The sequence below is a fragment of the Solea solea genome, chromosome 13, assembly GCF_958295425.1.
Source record: "Solea solea chromosome 13, fSolSol10.1, whole genome shotgun sequence".
In the NCBI taxonomy this organism is placed as follows: Eukaryota; Metazoa; Chordata; class Actinopteri; order Pleuronectiformes; family Soleidae; genus Solea; species Solea solea.
Window position 1 is genome coordinate 26258474 of NC_081146.1, and position 22314 is coordinate 26280787.

The window sequence follows — 22314 nt, forward strand, 5'->3', positions numbered from 1 at the left end:
GATTAGTCAATGGTTTTTGTTTCCGTATCGTATCACCACAGGTGATGATGATGATGATGATGAGGCAGCTGAAGATGGACGTTTATGTTTTGTTTATGGAGGTTAAAAGGTTAAAGGTTGCCGCCGTCTGCCGCTCTTTTCTCTGACGTGACATTTAGCGCCCGTTACGTGTGTGTTTACTGCTAATGAGCTGAGTGTTAATGGAGTCTGAGCAGTTTTGTCATCATCGTCACTTTCTTTTTAACATTTGTTTTGTTTCACATTCTGTCAACTTTTACATTTTCAGATGTTTTATCTTAAAGTTGAAGACAGACTCCAAATTGTATTTATTTTATTCATACAACATTTTACTAAAACACAACACAATTTTATCAAAATACAAACCCATTTTATCAAAACAGAACACTTTTACTAAAAAACAACCAAATTTGACAAAAACTGACCAAATTTTTACTAAAACACAACCAAATGTGTCTATAACAGCAACGTTTTACTAAAATACAACACAATTTTACTAAAACTCAACCAAAACTTTCTTTAAACTTTTACATTTTCAGATGTTTTATCTTAAAGTTGAAGACAGACTCCAAATTGTATTCATTTTATTCATACAACATTTTACTAAAACACAACAAAATTTTATCAAAATACAACCAAATTTGACCAAAACAGAACACTTTTACTAAAACACAACCAAATTTGACAAAAACTGACCAAATTTTTACTAAAATGCAACCAAATTTGTCTATAACAGCAACTTTTTACTAAAATACAACAATATTTTACTAAAACACAACCAAATCTTTCCAAAACAGTACACATTTTGCCAAAACACAACTAAATTAAGTTTAACACAATTAAAAAACGTGTTTTCGAGCGTTGGCCTTTATCTTTATCATCATATCTAACAAATACACGTAAACGTTGAATAGAAACGGGTGAGTTGACATTTTGTGCTGTTGTTTGACACAGTGGGCGGAGCTTTTGGTGCAGGTGGAGGCCGGCGATGAAGATGTTGTCGTAAATCTTAATGCTGCTGTTGTGTGTTTTTTCAGCAGGTGTCAGTGAACGCATCATCACCACACTATGAACGTGAAGTCTGTGCACTTTGACGTGAGGATTCTTCAGTTTACTTCACGTCAGGTGTGACACGTTATTATTATTACTGAGGGAAAGGATGAAGTGCGGCTGTGAAGCAGCTGTGAAGCTGTACGCCCCCTGCTGCTAAAGACAGGCAGTGAAATCATGACATCGTACCATTAATTCATCCAAAATATAATATGTGTTGACACCTTTTTCATGTTTCATGTTTAGTTTGTATTTGTTAACTATGCAGATCAGATAGTGATAATTAAGCGTTTTTCAATCTATTTATTTGGTCATTTTTTGTGAAGAATTTGTTACATTTTATAAAAAATAAAGAAACAGTCGACAAAACAATTTGGCCTCGGTCGTCTTTAACTCTTTAACTCGTGTTCCTCTGCACATGCGGCGAAGACCCACGACTCTGTAAAGATTTCCTGGTGTTTTATGATGAATGTGTTGAATAATTGAGAAGGTCACTTCCTCTTCCTGTTGAAATGGCAGCAATACACAGAGGAGCTGCTGATTAAAGATGAATAAATGATTTGTGGATGAATAGATGATGGGTAGATGGACAGCAGACGGATAAATGAGCGGTTCATTTATTGATGCTGAATTTTTTCCATTCAACAGTGAAATAACTAAACATGAAATAAAAGTGTTTATGAATGTGTCATCTCTTTAAACTCATTAAAATTATTCATTATAAAGTGTAATCGACTTTTTAGGTCAAGTTACTTTAGCGTAGTCCACACACAAAACACCCGTAAAAAACATTAATAAAAAATAAGGTTTAAAACATGACATTTACCGAAACACATTTCACTTAAACGCTAAAACATATACTATCACAACACAACAAAATGTACTAAAACACAACAAAAGTACTAAAACACAACAAAATTAAAACATAACAAAATGTACTAAAACACAACAAAATGTACTTAAACACAACAAAATTTACTAAAACACAACAAAATTAAAACATAACAAAATGTACTAAAACATAACAAAATTTACTAAAACATAACAAAATTCACTAAAACACAACAAAATTTACTAAAACACAACAAAATTTACCAAAACACAAAATGTAACAAACCTAACCATTTACTAAAACAAAACGTTTCATAAAACACCAGTGACTAGTATCCTGGAGCTAATGCTAAGCTAACTACACTAAAATGGGATTCAAGTAAATGACTTTTTGTTTTAGATGACATTTCAAGTATTACGCGGGTTAACACAACTAGGGACTAGTTTCCTGGAGCTAATGCTAAGCTAACTATGTTCACTGATGTGATTCACAGCCAGATAAGTTTGTATAAGAACGAGATAAAGTGACGCACAGTGGTAACAACACTTAAAATAACCCAGAACTATCTCAAAGTTTGTATGTTGGTGTGTAAATGAGTTTAAAACATATTTCCTTCAGTTCTACAGAACGAGGTAAAAGTAACAAAACAGAAAATCCATAATTGATGTTTATTTTCTTGTATGTGGCTGCGTTCCCTCTAACCCTCAACAGCCTCTCAACGCTTTATATTCATTAAATTTGCATTCATGTTCCATGTTTACGTCCTGTTTTTAAAAAGATACACTAGTTTTCATGTTTTTGTGCTTCCTGAAGCATAAAAGTATCTGATTTGATGCAATATACAGCGTCTCCACTTGATGTCACGAAACCCCACACACTGGTCCTTTAATTTGATTATTTGATGAATAAATTTGTATCTATAATATACAATTTGATTATGTAATTCTACGTTTGTTTATATTCCTTTTATTATATGAATTGTTAGAGAAAACTAAGCTGTTTTATTTAGTTTTTTATTTTTATTTTAAATAAAAAAATCATTTAATCACCAGATTTTTTATGATACACAAAAAACAAGTACCCAATATTCTTTCATATGATTTTGGCTTTTTTTACAGTGTATTTTTTAAATGAAAATAAATTTCTAACATTTAGTCAAATTGCCTAATAGCATGTTTAGTTATTATTATGTTTATTTATGAACTAATTACTAAAGTGTGTCAATTCAGACCAAACAACTTTCATCTTTCTTTCAGTTTCTTTCTCCTTTTTGTGAAATAACCGACAAACATTTGAGAAAAGCTCATGAAACGACCTCAGATATTTACTCCACTGTGCCTGAGTGCCTTCAGGCTCCACGTTGACCTCTGACCTCTTCAGATCACGACGTGGAGTGATTATCTGCACGACGGAACATTTACATACTCATTTAACTTAGCGCAGCAGGTCAGACCTGTGACGTGTTGCCATGGTTACCTGTCAGTCTCATGCATAATCTGAATAACTGTGAGTGTCGTCTGTGGAAATGACACAAATCTTTTCTCTCATTTTAGACTTTGTTTCCATCTGAATTATTCTGCTTGATGTGAAGCTGAGGGAGGAGTTACTTCTAATGGTTTATATGACCATAGCATGCTAAGCTAATGATTTGTCTCCAATTTTAGATTAGCAGTGGTCCTGGTAACAAACTCGGAGTAAGCTACCTCATACCTTAGCTTAAGCTAATAATGTGTAAATCTTGGTCCTGATCATCAGCTATCACTTAGCTACAAAGCTAACTTCCCTAGTAAAGCTATTAATAGCACTAACATTAAGTCCTGATTACAGCTATCACTTAGCTACAAAGCTAACTCACTTCGTAAAGCTATTAATAGCACTAACATTAAGTCCTGATTACAGCTATCACTTAGCTACAAAGCTAACTCACTTCGTAAAGCTATTAATAGCGCTGACATTAAGTCCTGCTCACCAGCTCTGACTCAAACTCGGTCTGAAATTATTGACATTTTCAATGACCTCTTCACTTAAGAAGAGAAAACACTCAACGCTCAAAAGATGATTTGTATGCGTCATAACATAAACTACGTCCCCAAACTACGACCTCAGCTTTTTGAGTTATGCTGCTCACGTAAACACAACCTACGCCAAGGACCAGATTATAATAATAACACAAGCAAACTAACAGTGTGATGGTCGTGGGTTTCATGGAGCTCTGTTCACAGATGAGCTGACGTGATGAAAGTGCAGCTAAGTGGCAGTAGAGGGTTAATATGGAGGACGTGCAGGAGACCCCAGCTCCCACGCTGTATTAAGCTAATGGCTCTCCTCAGCATCTGAAGTCCACCAGGTCTCCTCTCCTGACAGAACACAGTCAGATAAACACACACAAATCACATGTGAGGGGAAACTTTGGCTGGAGGAGAAAAACCACTTAAAGTAAATCCTGTTAAAGAAAAAGAGAAAAAAGACGTCCATATGATGTCCATTTGTGACGTTCTCTGCTCTGTGTCTCCATAGCAACACATTTATAACCCTCGGACATGTGCGTATCAGAGGAGAGGCCAGGTGCAGCTAATTATCGGCATGTTACAAGCTAGTGTAGCTAATTAGCTAAGTCAGAGCTCTGGTGTCCATGATCATGGTTTATCTGTCTTAAGTTACATTATTAGCATTTAAAGCTCATCAGCTATGAGCTCTGATGATTGTCACTAGCATGTTATCATCTTTACGTACATCTTTAAGTAATAGTCCACTAAAAGTGCTTATCTACTGCATCTTGGAAAGCTAAGGTGGCTAAGACCTGGTGACAAGGACCTAATGTTAGCAATATGATTAGCTCACACATTATTAGCGGAGGTAGCTATGGTAGAGCTGGTGAATAGGACCATGGTTTAGTGAAATATTATTAGCTCTATTTGCTAAGGTAGCTACATTAGAACTGGTGAATAGGACCAAGTTTTAGTGACACATTATTAGCTCTACTGAAAAAAAACAAAAAAGAGTCTTATGGGGAAAAAACAACTGTCATGATCCCAAAATAATTTGTTAGAAAAATATATCAAAAACAGACAGGAATAACTCATAAGTTGATGTTAAGAGGCAGGCAGTGTGAAATCACTCGGTGGGCAGCGTGTGGCCCACGAGCCGCAGGTTTGAGATGAGGTTTTATGGTGACTTTAGTGAAACTGTGACGTATATCAGTTTATTCTTTGTGCTTGAGTGTAGAGTCTGTGCGTCCTCTAGGGGGCAGTAGCTGCATATTCACCGTGACATGATTGTGATTGCGCTTCATATCACACACACGTATAGATTCATTCAAATGTCAGAGATGAAAGCAAACCTTTGCTTTTCAGACTCTTTATAAACATGATGTCATGAATGACCAACGTCTATTGTTCTACAGATTCAAATCCTAAACTTTATTAAAGGCAGACAGTGGACCTCAGTGACCGCCCTTTCCCTTTTTTTGTTTTTTTAATTGCGTGTTGGCATTTGCTTTTATTGATCTGTGGAGTGCTTGTAAAGGGAACAACGAGATGATCCTCGACCTGCACTGATGGAAGATAACACAACCATAAAATCTAATGGCAAGAAAGAAAACAATGGTGGGGGCGGGGCGTTAGATACAGTGTAGTGCTGAGAGGAATACGAGGTAATCTCATACTTCATGTTTAATTTACAACACACACGCACACGCACACACACAGACACACAGACACACACACACACGCACACGCACACACTGAAATACAAGCTGAGCTCCATGAAAGTCCCAGCACAGACACACACACACACACACACACACAGACACACACACAGACACAGTGAAGATGAAATGACAGTGGAGGAGACTCCTCAGATTCACAGTATATTTATAACCTTTAAACAGAATACACTGTAAAACATTGATTTAAAAAAAAAAGAATTGCTTCATTTCTGGGAAATGTTTTTGCCAAAATAGAAAAAATACCAGTAACAAGATAAAACTATTGTGTGTGTGTGTGTGTGTGTCACAGATGTGTGTATGTGTGTGTGCAAATATAAGTAAACATTCAGCTTCATCAAATAAAGGAAAACGCACAGTTTTCCGAAATTTGGGTCCTTGTTTTAAGGAACTTTCCTCTTGTGAAAGTGTCATTACCGCAGATTATTTTAATCTTAATTTAAAAAAACCCTAAAGAAATGTAAGAATATTGGGCTGAGTTCTGTTTTTGCAGCAGTGTACATTTAAACATTGTTGTGTGTCATACATGTTGTTAAACAGGTATATATGTATATATATATATATATATATATATACATATATACATATTTGTATACGTAGTTATACATTGCACTGCATTTCATTTAGATGACAATCAATTAAGTGAAGGGGATTGACTCACAATGTTTCCTGCAGTGTTGTGTTTGTATAAAATAATCTACGTCAGTCAACCCTTTAATCATGTTTTTAACTCATGATTTCATGATTTAATAAACATAATAATTATGGTACAAATGACAAAAAGATCTAACACTGGAAACACACAATATAACACGTTTCAACATAGATACAGTTTAATTATAAAAAAATCCAAAATATTTCTGTGTAATGACCTCTGATAATCTCACATGAGATTATTTAATCCACAACATCATCAACATTTTATTTACAAAAAGAAAAACTGGTGAAACAGAAAGTTTATAAGAGTTAAATTAAAAATATAAACAAAACAATTAAATTAGTGTTTTCCTCTTCACTCCTCCCTAAATTGTTTCTCTCTCTCTCTCTCTCTTTCCTTCCTTCCTTCCTTCCCTCCCCCCTCTCTTCTCTCCTCCCCCCTCTCCTCGTGTCTCTCTCCGCCCAGACTCACTCACTCTCAGTCGGTCAATCTGAGTCAGAGGAGTCGCTGTCTCTGTGTCTCTCACCATCAACATCCAGAGTGAGCGGGTGAATGTTCCCCTGTGTGACCGGAGGAACCCTCTCACCTGTCGGATACCGAACCTGAACCTGACCTGACCTGATCCGGACCTGGAGACCGCTCCTCCTCCTCCTCCTCCTCCTCATTCACTCACTCTTCACGATGCGGATTAACGCACTTTCAACGCAAACTTTGCGCGTGTGAACCGCACCAAAGGCGCACGTGGCGCAGGTGTGAGCACGCGCAGGTGAGACTCGTGACTGATGATGGTGATGGAGGACACGGTGATGGACACGTTTGTCGCACAGTGACGCGATGCTGTGAACGTTTGTGTTTCCACTGAGAACCGGAGCGGAGACGTTTCCCCGCGGAGCAGCGCAGCGCAGCGGGGACGGAGCGGCGCACGGAGCGGCGCTGGTGTGCGCAGGACGCGGGCATGGATGAGTGGATTCCTCCGCTTTAAAGTTCCAGAGAGAGAGAGAGCATGAGGAGAACAGAGGTGAGGAAACAGAAACACGTGATATTGATTTATATTTGAGAAGATACTGGAGCTGTGCACGGTTCAGTCCACAGGGAAAAATAAGCTTTTAGCAGCGGATCAGTCCATTACACAGGACTGTTCCCAACATGGCCGCACTAATCTGCGAGGGGTGCAGGGGCAATGTTTTGGGTCCCCCCCCCCCCCCCCACGTTCAACAGCATTCACATCATTTATGTGCTATTTTTGCATCCGTCGCACTAAATAACTACAAATAACAAATACTGCTGACGCTTTTCCACGACACAGTTCCAGCTCGACTCGACTCTACTGGGTTTTCTTTTCCTTTTCCATCAGTGATAGAAAGAACCTGGTTGTTTTTTTTTGAGTTCCTGCTCTGACGAGGTTCAGCTGAGCCGATACTAAAATGTGACGTCAACAGAGAAGAGTCATGAGCACGAAGTCCGACACAAGAATCAAAGCCAACAATGTCCAACTGTAGATCAAAGTTAAAAAGACTTAAAAATCCTACTTATGATTCCAAAATCTACTTAAAGTTGTGATGTGTTGGAAACGTGGGTAAGCGGTCAGACAGTGTGTTGTGCACAGAGCGCAGCACGACTTCACTCACGATGCTTACATATAAAGACCTCTAGGATTTTTTTTAGGGCATTTTGAATTGGAAATTCAGATTGTTAAAGTTACCTTTAAAAAATCCATATTTCCCTTTAGCTTCAGCTGACTGGAAGTAAAGTAGCTATGTTAATAAAGTACATCCATCTATCTTTAAAACCCACAATTAGCATCATCAAGTAGGGCTGCAACGATCATTGGATTAATGAATCATTGTTCGATTACTAAAGGAATCATCAGCTATTTTTGTCAATAATTAAAACCAGTTTCTCTGTTTTTTTTCAGCGTCTTAAATGTGAATATTTTCTGTTTTCTTTGCTCCATATAACAAAGAAATCATTAAAAGAACTCAATCATTTGAGAAACATCCTAATTTCCAGGTTTGATCAACATTTTCTGAACCAAACAAGTGCTTAATGAATTGATTATGTAAATAATGGTTAGTTGCAGCCCTGCTATCAAGTGATTTCTGTAAATTTTTTCACTTCCATCATAAATAACTTCTTATTGTGAACTATATATTGTTCCATATCAAAAACGAACACTCTTATTATGAAATTGAGGGAAATATCATCGCAGATGTGGTTGGTGTGATATTATGATGTCATTTTAAGCTCCCCTCTACTGAACAGGTGCTTCTTTATCAAAAACTTTGAGCACCTGACCGGACCCCTGCTGAGCAGGACCCTTCACCGGGGTTGGTCGGAGCTGGGAGTGAGGAGTGAGGCCACCTCCAGTTTGACCACGTTCCTGAGAAATCCACGGACATTGAAACACAAGGTCTCATTCTCAAGAGAGACCGGTTTCAGACAAACAAACAGAATAGAAGTGCAATTAACAGCAAAAGTCTGGCTGCTCCAAACGGTCAAAGTGGGAAATCCCACCTGAAGGGGCCTCGAGTCAGAAATTCTGACTTCCGGTTACAGCAACTGGAATGCACCAATGGAATCCTGAGCCAAGCCTGTCGGGACCCGTCAGGTCGCGCTGAGTTCAGACAAAAATCCAGAACAGGCTGAGGTTCAGGTGGCGTCGTGTCCGTTCACATGTCCTTTTCAGGTTCTAGAGCAAAATAGAACAGATTCATGACTACGGTATAAACATTTTAAAAAAGGGTCACGCGAGGGTGCTGTGCCAATCTCAGCTGACATCGGGTGGAAGGCGAAGTCACACCCTGTACAGATCGCCAGGCCGTAGATTTTGAAGTGTCTAGATATCGCATCAAACGGTCCAAGAGTTACGGTGAAGAACACGTCTGTGACAGAAGAGTTAACTTCACTTAAATCTGTAATTTCAGGAGAAACAAGGGTTTTTTCTGACTGGATGTTCACTGTGTCCTGTATGAGACAGACGGGACAGACGGGAGAGACAGACAGGAGAGACAGACTGGAGAGACAGACTGGAGAGACAGGACAGACGGGAGAGTCAGGAGAGACGGAACAAGCTGTCCTCTGAATGTGTAGCATTGAGGAGTTTTTCTCTCTGATCCCAAACTAACAAAGCTCACTGAGGACGGACGAGGACAAGATTATTACTGTGAATTTGACCGTGACCAACTGAGGCAGGTCTCGGTCTCTGCGTAATTTGATTAAATTTCAGTCGTAAGAGGAAGTTCGCTTGATTGTTCAAGCTCAAGTGACTCGGCTCGTCTGTGGTGAATGTTTTGCTAACGCCTCCTTGTGTGTTTTCACAGGGATAAGTTATTCGTCTGAGGTGGAAGTGGAATACCTGCTGGACAGAGGATGGCCTGCTGGAAGGAGAGCGCCACCTTCCTGCTGGTTCTGCTGGTGCTGCTGGACCTGCCGCCGGTCACGGGACGGTCATCCCATCACCACAGCTTGAGACGCCAAACTCGGGGGCACCACGAAAGCCGGGCGCTGCAGAACATCACGTTGGCCGTCATTTTACCGCAGAGCAACACAGAATACCCGTGGGCTTGGCCTCGCATTGGTCCCGCCCTGGAGCGGGCGGTCAAAACCATCAATGCTGACCCGACCATGCTCCCCAACCACCACCTCACCTACGTCTTCAAGAACAGTGAGGACAAGGGTGGGATCTGCTCCGAGTCAATCGCACCGCTCATGGCGGTGGACCTAAAACTCGCGTATGACCCGTGGGCTTTCATCGGGCCTGGGTGCTCCTACACCGCCTCCCCTGTTGGTCTCTTTACCACCCACTGGGATGTTCCCATGGTTACGGCGGGTGCTCCGGCAGTGGCCTTTTACGGTGGCGTCTACCCGTCGATCACCAACACGGGTCCCACCCACAAGAAGCTCGGGAGGTTCGCCCTGCGGATCTGTGAGCACTTTGGCTGGCGGGAGCATGTGATGCTCATGTTCAGCGACAACAAAGTGGACGATCGTCCGTGTTACTTCGCGGTGGAGGGTTTGTACACGGAGCTGAAGAGCATCAACATCACCCTCGTGGACCGAGTGTTCGAAGAGAACAAACCGCCCATCAACTACTCCCAGATCCTCGCGGACATCCAGGGCGACGGCCGAGGTGAGTCCCCTGACCGCCAACCCACCTCGTTGGTTCATTTCAAAAGTGCTAAATATGATTTGTGTTGGCAAAGGCTGTGACTGATCGTAGTATTCGACCAAACGAGTTATCTCAGGAACGTCCTGAGGGAATTTCCTCATATTTGGTAGCAACCTTCACTTGGACATGAAGGATGTTCTCTCTGCGTTTTTGGTGGTCAAGGTTCAAAGCTCATGGTCACTGTAACCTCAAAGATAAACTATTTATATTCCTCCACACACGTGTCAACCATTGCCAGGGGTATTATCTTTTTTCGCAGTTACTCACTGACCTATTTTTCTGAACGCGATATCAAAGCAATGAACACTTTCAGATTTGGTACAGATGTTCACATGGATGACCTGAGTTCTTTTTTTTTTTTGGTTGGCAAAAGTTTGCGTTGGTTCATATCGAATCTGACGTTTGTTTTAATCATCGTTGGTAAACAAACACGAACAAACCCCTCGCCTCGCCCCGCGTGTAGACTGAAATTGTCGGTCGGTGTCGGCTAACGTTTGGTTCCTGGTTCCTGGTAATGCTTCCTGACTCCTTTCCTTATTGATTCAACTTTTTGTTTCCATTTTTTTCTTTTCTTCGTCTTGTCCCGCTCGAGATTTTCTTATTTTTTGTTTTTACACCGGATGCCCTTCCTGACACAACCCTCCCGTTTGTCTGGGCTGGAAGTGTTCGTCTGAGTATGTGAGCAGAACATGTCACTGAAGTAAAAAGTCTTAAAGTAGAAGACATTTACTGCACCAAGGATTGAGCCATGGTGGATCAGTGGTAGGGCAAGTTGTGGGTTCAATTCCTGGCAAAGACACTAAGTGTTGAAGCGTGTGAATGTGTGAAGCATTTCATCAAGTGAAGCATTATATACAGACCATAATACCAACTCTTCTTCTTCTCCTAATTTTATTTGGTAGTAACGAGGAAAAAAGAGAGTTAGAGTAAAAGTACACATTTTATTTAGTAAAAGTACACAATACGTAGATTTTGTACTTGAGTACATTAGTAGTGCCTCAAATAATCACACGAAAAAGAAATTAAAATTAAATTAAATAAATGAGTGGCTCCGTTTCTGTGGAAAGTGACATAAGATAAGATAAGGGGTTTTCAACAGTAAGTTGAGTGTTAATCTTCTGTGCACATGACACACGTTTCCTCCGTGTTTCGCTTGTTTCTTGTTGACTTTGGTCGTGTTTTCCGTGTTTTCCGTGTTTCCGCCTGCTGCTCTGTGACTGAGCCGGGCAGAGATGGTTGTTAATCCACACATGAGGTCACGATCTTTGCCGCAGGGCATCGTTGTAGCAGCAGCAGCAGCAGCAGCAGCAGCAGAAACATGATCCGAATCGATGTGTTCTCGAGTCCAGACGGCAGCTCTGTGCTGTAAATGCCTCTGACACAGTGGAAAAGTCTCCATCAGTGAATGATGCAGCAGATTTCCACAGAGATGAGAGAGACAAACGCGTCACAGTGGACTGTGAATATGGAGCTAAACACGAAACGACAGTTCACACGCAGCAGGTTTTAAAATTCATATGTAATTCTGTGTGTTTGGTTTTAACAAAGCTGTTAAAAAGATTCTATTTGCTGTTAAAATAGAATAAAACTAAAATCTGTCTTTCACTCTCCCACACCAAACCTCATAGAGAAAATCAGTGATTTAACATCACACACACAGGAGTTGTTGATCCACTGCTGCCTCTGTCACTACGTTCAAATGTCTTATTTTGTCACTTCAGTGTTTGAAACCCTTTGTTCAGATTAACCTCAGTGACACAAAGTGACCACACGAGGCAGCAGAGGACCAGCAGCTCCTGTGTCCCTGTGAGCTAAAATCACTGATTTTCTCTCTGGGGTTTGGTGTGGGAGAGTGAGTGGTTTACAAACTTCACTTTCCTGTTGGAAAAGTCTGTCTCACAGTGAGATAAAGACGTTAAACATGTTCTTGAGACTTAATCAGGTGTAGATTTTATTACATGAGCCTTTTGTTTAGTGGCTAAAATCTGCTTCTCCATGTTTTCATTGAGCTTTCATCGATGTGTAACACACTGATGATGATGATGATGTGTGAGTTCACTCCAAATATCAGTGATAATTACTAACACTGAGTTGACTCACTTTGAAAGTAAATAAATGTAGATAAAATGAACATTATCCCAGTGAGTGATTTCCACCTAAAACACTTGATTTTCCCTGTGTGAAAGCTCAGATCTGCTCCTCGCTGCTCCTCGCTGCTCCTCGCTGCTCCTCGCTGCTCCTCGCTCTCCTGGTGATAAAGCGAGTCGTGTCACTGTGCTGGAGTTCAGTAATGCAGTCATAAATCCACCTCTGTGCGGAGGTGTATCAGTGTGTAAACCAGTCGAGAGCACAAACAAACAGACCACTGCGGTTCCCACAGAGGCACAAAACCTCCCGGCGCGTCATTTATTAACAGAGGTCAGGAAGTCGCCGCCTTATATGGAAACTACAGTCGCTCTATCAGATGTGTAGGTATTTCCTGACAAACACACTCGGGCTAATTTTACCTCCAGTCAAACGCTGTGTTCAAACCTCCACTTATTACACACATGACAACAAATATGAACGACATCAACACAAACGGTGTAAACAAAGTTGAATCCTTAAACACCTGCCTATAGAAGTCTAGAAACGGATTTTTGAAAGGTCTATGGTATTCTAAAAATATGTTTCTTGCTGTTATACACCCTTTTATTCCAGGAAAAACAATGTTTGTGTCACTTTGTAAACCACTCACTCTCCCACACCAAAGCCCACAGAGAAAATCAGTGATTTTAACATCACACACACAGGAGTCGTTGGTCCACTGCTGCCTCCATCACTAAGTTCAAATGTCTTTTTTGAAATCCTTTGTTCAGATTAAAATCAGTGACACAAAGTGACCACACGAGGCAGCAGAGGACCAGCAGCTCCTGTGTCCCCGCCAGCTAAAATCACTGATTTTCTCTGAGGTTTGGTGTGGGAGAGTGAGTGTTTTACAAACCTCGTCTGTGTAACAGTGAAATAAAGACTGACGTAGATTTTATGAAGTGAGTCATAAAAGTCTGTTTTCGGTCACTGAGACCTGGATGTTTGGATGAGTGGGTGGAGCTTAGTGTTTAGCTTTTATGGTCTGTCTGACTCTTCAATGGAACAATAATTTACACGCTGAAATCTTTGATTGTGGAGCAGAAATGAGTCTGCATGTTCGCTCGCCGGTGATTGAACAACCCTCCAGCTGATTGTAGCTCGCAACACTTTTCTGTTTTTTCGGTCAACAACAACAACCTGATCAGACGGGGGGGTTGATTACTTTTGTCTGACGACCACAGAGTTTTAACCACCGCTTTGTCTAAAACGCTGCCGTGTGTGTGTGTGTCCAGGTATTACTAGTGTTGTGGGGACCTAAACCTGTTTACACAGTCACATTATGGGGACTTGTCTTCCTTCTGGGGACAAAAATCAAGTCTCCATAGTGTAAATTACTACACTTTAAGGTGAAGATATGTTTAAAGGTTAGGTCAGGATTAGGATTAGGCCAGTAGTAATTGTGGTTAAGGACAAGGGAGTGGTTGTCGGGAGTAAGCCTACGGGCGGCCGAGACTTGCGCGGTCGCGTCCGGTGCGGTGGAGGCTGAGGCCGGGTCCGGGTCCAGGTCTGGGTCCAGGTCCAGCTCTGTGGGCTCAGCCAAAGTTCTCTTCTCCTACAACCCCTGAAACTCTAACCTTGCTTTGATTTAAATTGTTTATTGGTTACGGTTTGGGTTTTTGGTTCCACAACCTTCCACTTGGACGACGACTCGTTCTACCACTGATCCACCGTGTCTCCACACAGTGTGTGTGTGTGTGTGTGTGTTCCTGCTGTTTTAGACATGAAACACACGCTGATCATAAATAAACGTGTGATAATTGCTCTGTCACCCGGTTTCATCACTTACACTGTTTTTATTCTCACACACACACACACACACACACACACACACACACACAAACACACTATAACCAGTTGTGCCTCATTAGGACCAGGTTTTGGTCTCCATGAGGACTACAGGTCCTGACCAGGTCAGAGTCTTGTAGAGCGTCCTTAGTGAGGACACTCGTGGACATGATGCGTCTCCTGGCTCCTGAACTCGTCTCCGTCCTCCTGCTGCCTCCGTCTCTCAGGACAGGAGGCGCTGACGTCACACACATCATCCCCCGTCTGTCCGTCCGTCCGTCCGTCCGTTGCCGTGATGGCGAAGCGGACGCCCAATCATCCTGAACTAATCTCCCCACCCGGGCCGTGCCTCAGCCCGCTTTTCCGCTTCCTCGCCGTTGTTCCCGTCCATCTGGCAGTAGTTAAAGATTAATATGCTGGAATCTGAGCGGAGGCTGGATTAGTCCAGACTGAGGAGAGAAGACATCAGCACAGGTGTGTGTGTGTGTGTGTGTGTGTGTGTGTGTGTGTGTGTGTGTTTGGCACGGGAGGTTCTCTGCTCACGTAGCTGTTTTCACTCAGCCACAGATTTAATTCCACCATATTTGATGTTTTTATGAGACTCGTTCTACAACGTTCAGGATCTGGTCTGAAATATGAAGCTTTTCCACGACACAGTCCTGGTACTGCACGACTCGGCACGCGACCACTTACAGCTCCAAAATCTACTTATGTAGATACTGGATCATGGAAAACAGTCATAAGTGTGTGTGTATATTATGGGCTGTCTCAGCAGGGGTCTTCCCTCTGGGACTCTGAACAGAGTGTGAGTCTGATGACGACACGCCGCTGAGTCTCAGTGCGACTTCATTTTCGTTCCCCCACGGTTTCTTCTTCATCAGTCCCCCCCCCCCCCCCCCGATGAACCGTCCAAAAATCATCTGCTTCTCTTTAAGAGCAGCTTGGCCCCCGCGGGCCCTCACAGTAACCGGGGCCTCACCGGTATTTTCCTATACATTTATATTGGGATTAATGTCTCTCTCTCTCTCTGTCTGTCTCTCTGTCTCTCTCAGACGTGATTCAGGTGGACCTCAGAGGTCAGAGGTCACTGCTGTGTGTGTGTGTGTAACATGACCAAATAAAGTCAGAACCTGCTCAGTAGTCAGTATTATGTCTATATTCGGTCAGCGGAGCAGACGCTCATGTGCAGTTTAAATCAGAGAAGAAAAAAAGACATAAAAAGCAGTTGGAAATCGTTTATTGTGAACGACGAGTCGTTATTCTGTCCAGAAAATGTGATGATTTTTGTTTATTGGAGCAAAGAAAGAAATTGTTAAAATGTTGTGAATCAGCAAACGATGTTTTTCGTTTGTTGTAAATTCCTCAATGAGTCAAATAACGAGCGCTGAGTCTTTGTGTTGTGAAAATGTCTCATAATTAGGACTTTTTGTCTTTTATCTCATGATTTTTACTTGTTTATCTCATGATTTTTACTTGTTGATCTCTTAGTTTCAACCTTTAATCTCATAATTTAGAGTTTTATTCAGTAATCACGACATTATCTTGTAATTATGACGTATGTCTTCATGATCTGTTTGTCTTTGTGCCTCAGGAAGTTAAAGTTTTGAAGATAGCTGAGAGGCTAATTCATAAATTTGGCTGTTGTCGGGGGGACATGCTGGGATTAAAACTAAGATTATGTTGACTGATGTCTAATCTGGGGAAACAGACGTATGTTCTGTCATTACACGTCGCAGTCAGCAGGTGGTGTCTTCATCACGGACTTCCTGCTCTAATCAGACTGAATCAATGAGGAGGAGAAGGAGAAAGTTTCAAAGAACCTTCTCACCTCCTCTGACACTAACGTCCAATTAAAGAGGCTGAGAGTGAAGCTGATGACGAACCACGGGTTTCACTCACAGCTGCAGCCCAACACAGTTCATAATGAAGACCAAGCACGGACACTTTCAACATCCACTTCCTCCTGGTTGGAACAATGTTCTGTCGTGGAGACAGAATCGACATGTCCTCCCTGTCCCTGTCCCTCCTTCTGTGCTGATCGATGTCAGAGCTGCACTGTCCTTCGTTTAGAGCCACGGTCCAGAGTGGAGACGCCAAAAAATAACCTCATTACTAAAGCTGAGGTCGCATCGAGGTCTCATTACCTGAATCTAAGTCATCAAAACTCACTGATTATCAGTATTCATTTATTATTTTAAATTATATATAAATAAAATATATATATATATATATATAAATATAGAATGTATTGCTACAGAGAGAAAAGCCGAGAACTAGTCCTTTAAAAACTCAGCTGTTTCTGAGATGAAGAGGATCCTGGCAGAAGATAATTGTGCTCATTTTCATCTCATTGTTCCCGACACGAGCGTCACTTCATTCAACGTCGCTCCTGCTGTGGCGCGCGGTGGAGGTGGCGGCATTGTCGGCGGCAGTGTCGGCAGCAGGGGTTCAACGGGTTGATTCACAGAAATGAAAGTTTCTTTGTTTTTCACACGTAATCTGGTCTAATCTCTGTGGAAGTGGGTCACCGTTCATCTCCTCACATCTGTGAGTGAGGAAGTGAGCAGGGGTCAGAGGTAAGGGGGCGGAGTCAGAGCCACGACTGTTCTCTTCCTGCTGTGTGTGTGTGTGTGTGTGTGTGTGCGCACTCTGACCTGTGACACAGCAGCAAACTGCTGACTCATCCTCTCACTCACTGATGATGTCATAGAGTAACCAAAGTGGTTGCTTAGTAACAAAAAATGCTTCAAAGTAGTAACAGTGAGTCTCAGTTTGCGTTTGTCCACACTAAAACATGATCCTGCAGTTTTCAAAATAAAAGTCTCAGGTTGCGTTTGTCCACACTAAAACACGACCCTGCACTTTTCAAAATAAAAGTCTCAGTTTGCGTTTGTCCACACTAAAACATGACCCTGCAGTTTACAAAATAAAAGTCTCAGTTTGCGTTTGTCCACACTAAAACACGACCCTGCACTTTTCAAAATAAAAGTCTCAGTTTGCGTTTGTCCACACTAAAACATGATCCTGCAGTTTTCAAAATAAAAGTCTCAGGTTGCGTTTTTCCACACTAAAACACGACCCTGCACTTTTCAAAATAAAAGTCTCAGTTTCTATTAGTCCACACTAAAATGCAACCCTGCAGTTTTCAAAATAAAAGTCTCAGGTTGCGTTTGTCCACACTAAAACACGACCCTGCACTTTTCAAAATAAAAGTCTCAGTTTCTATTAGTCCACACTAAAATGCAACCCTGCAGTTTTCAAAATAAAAGTCTCAGGTTGCGTTTGTCCACACTAAAACACGACCCTGCACTTTTCAAAATAAAAGTCTCAGTTTCTATTAGACCCCACTAAAACATGGCGCAGTTTTTTTTAAATATTTTTTTTACTTTTTGTTCACACAAACACAACCCTGGAGTCTACAAAATAAAAGCCTGGGCTTTTGTTTGTCCAGATTTAGATCTTCTCTGATCATATGTAACAACATTAAATATTGCCCCCAGAACATACGACAGGCGTGGCTTCTGTATGACAAAATGACCTTTCACCTGCTGAGGTTTGTTGTGGACCGTGGCTCCGCCCTCAGTGAAACACCTCTGCTGCAGATGTGAGGTCACAAAGTGCATGAGAGTATTTTTAGAGAGCAGCGTTTTCAGTCTCAGCAGACGGTCAAACTGCGAGGAGGAGGAGGAGAAGGAGGAGGAGGAGGAGGAGGAGGAGGCTTTTAGCCCTGTTTGGTTTCTGTGGTTTCACGCTCACTTCCTGCTCAGAGGTTATTAAGGCCTGAAACACAATAGAGGCGGAGGGACAGGAACGTGGAGCTGGAGGAATGTCATCACGGCGCTGGAGACTTCCTGAGGCTCCAGCGCCGTGAGCGAGATCTGGGAGAGGAAGCTGAGGAAAACACTGAACACTGAAATGTCCGTCACTCAGAGTAAAGACGCGTCTTCAATAACTGAACAATCACTTTACTGAACGTCTGATTTTCATTCATGTAGAGATTTTGTGTATTAAACATAATTTTTTTTTTAAATTAGATGTTCACTCAGGTGTTATTTTTCCACATAAAGAAATCATGTTTTATTGTTTTTATTCCTTTAATTATTCATTTATTTGCTCTGACCAGCGTTCATGGGATGTATTTTTTTTCATTTACATATTTGGTGTCTTCTTCCTTCTTTACCTGAGGCAACAGTTTGTTTTCTGCTGTAAATGAACTAAAATAGAACTATTTTTAAAGATAATCAAATATCATAAACGTCTGTGAATGTAGAAAACAAACATATAGACTACAACTGTGTTGTGTTACTGATAACAAGAGAGAAAACCTGGCATCTGCCGATCAGTACCTCCATCAATAACATTGATTATTTTTTTAACACAAAAAGAGTCTTAATTGATTTTTTTTCCCTTCAGTGTTGCTACAGAAACAAACCGCTAATGTAAGAACGAACACACACACACACACACACACAGAGAGAGAGACAGACATGTGGCAGCTATTCTCGCCTCTTGCCGCCGGACTCACACCGGGCAGACGGCGTGTACAGACACAGCACTCATTCATCCTCTCACCAACACTGTGACATTATCATCATCATCATCATCATCATCATCGTCATCATCATCAACATCCGTTCACAAACACACAGCTGATTGGATGATGATCTGAGTCATGATCAATAAACTGTATCCCAGAGAAGTCTTTTACGACCATGGCCTTAATCAAAAAAACCTCCATGTAAAGTCTGTGATATCTTTAATAACATGTTAATAACATTGAGCTTTTATCGATGTTTAACACACTGATGATGTTTAAACATTGTTTTTTAATAGTTAAAACAAGTCAAACTTCTTAAATGTGAATATGTTCTGGTTTCTTTGCTTCATAAAACAAAGAAATCATCATTTACAGGTTTGACAAACACTGATCAATACTTTTATACATTGTATGTCTGAGTGTGTGTTAGTGCAGTCAGTCCCTGAGTCCAACCACACCAGCTGTGTGTGAATGTCCTCACTTACTGTCCCCGTGTCCCTCTGCGTCGCAGTGATGTTCGTGTGCTGCTCGCCCGACGTCTTCAGGAAGCTGATGGTTCAGTTCCGACGCGCGGACCTTCCTCACGAACAGTACGTCTTCTTCTACATCGACGTGTTTGGAGACAGTCTCAACTCAGAGCAGAGACAACCGTGGGCGCGCGGAGACGAGGACGACGCCATCGCCAAGGACGCTTTCCAGGTACAGTCAGCTGTCAATCATCCTCATGTCTCCGCCCACATTTAAGTTTTTATTAGCGTGATAAGAACGAGCTACACTCACAGAAAAATCATTGATACGATATTATCGCGATATTGAACTCACAATACGATATTATCGCGATATTGAACTTGCGTTAAGATATCATGATATTAAGCCAGAGGGTGGCAGCAGAGAGACTGACATATGAACGTCTGATCATATATGGTCGTTTTGTCATGAGCCTGATACTGTAACAAGATCAATAAACAACGTCTCTGTCTCTCTCTTTCTGTCTCTCTCTCTCTCTCTATCGCCCTCTTTCTGTCTCTCTCTCTCTCTCTCTGTCTGTCTGTCTGTCTGTCTGTCTCTCTCTCTGTCTGTCTCCCTCTGTCTCTCTGTCTCTCTCTCCCTCTGTCTGTCTCTCTCTCTGTGGATCGATGTCACCAGATTCTTCGGCTCATTCAAACCTAATAACACAGTTAACGATCGATTCAGAAGAAACATCTGAGTGAGTGTGTGACGTCTGACGGACGCACAAACACCACAAGTGTTTTTTATCTGTATCACACACACACACACTCATGCTGCGTCCACCTCTCAGAACAATTACTGTCTACATCACTTCTGTTTTCCTGAGGTGTGAGAGATTGATGTGAAGCAGATAACACATGGGATTTGTTTTCCTCCCTCTCTCCGTCTGTCTCTCTCTCTCTCCCCATCCCTCTGGATGGATGGATACATCATTGGATGGATACATCATTGGATGGATGGATGAATGAATCATTGGATGGATACATCATTGGATGGATGGATGGATGAATGAATTATTGGATGGATGATAAATCATTGGATGGATGGATGGATGGATGGATAAATCATTGGATGGATGGATGATAAATCCTTGAATGGATGGATGGATGATAAATCGTTGGATGGATGATAAATCATTGGATGGATGGATGGATGATAAATCATTGGATGGATGATAAATCATTGGATGGATGGATGATAAATCATTGGATGGATGATAAATCATTGGATGGATGGATGATAAATCATTGGATGGATGATAAATCATTGGATGGATGCATGATAAATCATTGGATGGATGATAAATCATTGGATGGATGATAAATCATTGGATGGATGGATGATAAATCATTGGATGGATAAATAAACACTCTTACAGTCACAACTTTACAAGTGTGACTTTTCTTTAATACAAACGCGGCATCCATTTTCTAAGTCTCAGGTGTGGTTCCAGTCTCAGGTCTGGATCCAGTCTCAGGTGTGGTTCCAGTCTCAGGTCTGGATCCAGTCTCAGGTGTGGTTCCAGTCTCAGGCAATCAGACGAGAGATAGGTTTGTAATCTCCTCCTCTTCCTGTTCTGTTTTTTCAGAGCGTGAAGATCCTGACGTATCGAGAGCCTCAGAATCCAGAGTACAAAGAGTTTGTCGTCAACCTGAAGGACGACGCCAGGACCAGGTTTAACTACACTGTAGAGGACACACTGGTGAGTGTGTGTGTGTGTGTGTGTGGGTGTGGGTGTTAGTCGTGGACAGAAACACGTTCTTTGTGAACTTGGTTCAGAGGGGAACTGAAAAATGTTGTTGCTTCACAAAAGTCGTAAACCCAGACTTTTTACCAGTTTGTCAAAAAGGTGTCAACCATAAGAAGAAGAAGGAGCGGAGACATTTTGTCTGATTCTGTCAAATGTTAAGGCCTTTTCAGGGTTCAGATTGAGTTTAAGGGTTAAATTAAGGGTTTTGGCATGTACTGTACTTGTGATGGTTAAGATTAAGGTAAGGGGCTTGGAAATGCATTCAATGGACATTTCTGTCATAAACACTGACCTTAACATTAGGGCTGGACGATATGAGAAGATGAATAGATGAATAAAGCATTGAATGGATGAATGATGGATGTATCTTGAAACCCTGAAAAAAACCCTTAAAAGACATGAGGACCTGAAAACTGAAAACTATTCAACATTTAAGAAGCAGTGTTTTAATGATTTCAAACAAAAACACACTCAGAGCGGTGATTATCGGAACAGTTGAAGTGTTTCTGTCGCAGGTCGTCGTCTGATCTCGTTAACGCTCGTCAGGAGCAGCAGGAGTTTCAGTCACTTCTCGGCCTTTTTATAGTTTTCTTCTTCAAACGTTAACGAGGACGTCTCACTGTTTCCCCTTAATTACTGAAGTGGCCAGTAGTCATGTGACCTGTGGCTGCAATTAAAACTCCAACACTGTTTCACTTATAAAACTGTAACATCAGCTGCTTTAGTTTGAACACTTTTTTTCTTCAAAAACAAAAGCATAAAACATGGGGGGTACTGTACTGTATTTATCTTGTTCATCTGGCTGCTGTTAGCTTAGCGGGAGGAAGGATGAGATTAATGTCAAATGTTGTACTTGTTTTTGTTCAATGAAAGTCTGTATATGGACGCTAACATCGTACGTGCTAACGTCATGCATAGTAACGTTGTACGTGCTAACACCGTACATGGTAACGTCGTACGTGCTAACACCGTACATGGTAACATCGTACTTGCTAATGTCGTACGTGCTAACACCGTACATGGTAAAATCGTATGTGCTAACATCGTACTTGCTAATGTCGTACGTGCTAACACCGTACATGGTGAAGTCGTACAAGCTAACGTCGCTCTGATAACCTGTGATACTTGATTCATACGTTCATATTTTTTCGA

The 22314-nt window shown here is 41.5% G+C and overlaps 1 protein-coding gene across 1 annotated transcript in view; it reads left to right on the forward strand.

Annotated features, from left to right (window-relative positions):
- Nucleotides 1-6747: 6747 nt before the first annotated feature.
- LOC131471653 (atrial natriuretic peptide receptor 1-like) overlaps nucleotides 6748-22314 on the forward strand; it is a 36661-nt gene continuing 21094 nt past the window's right edge. Inside the window, exons 1-4 of the mRNA XM_058648319.1 lie at nucleotides 6748-7300; nucleotides 9603-10411; nucleotides 19414-19601; nucleotides 21001-21114. Coding sequence (XP_058504302.1) covers nucleotides 9652-10411; nucleotides 19414-19601; nucleotides 21001-21114 — 1062 coding nt within the window. The 5' untranslated portion in view covers nucleotides 6748-7300; nucleotides 9603-9651. The remainder of the gene's footprint in view (nucleotides 7301-9602; nucleotides 10412-19413; nucleotides 19602-21000; nucleotides 21115-22314) is intronic.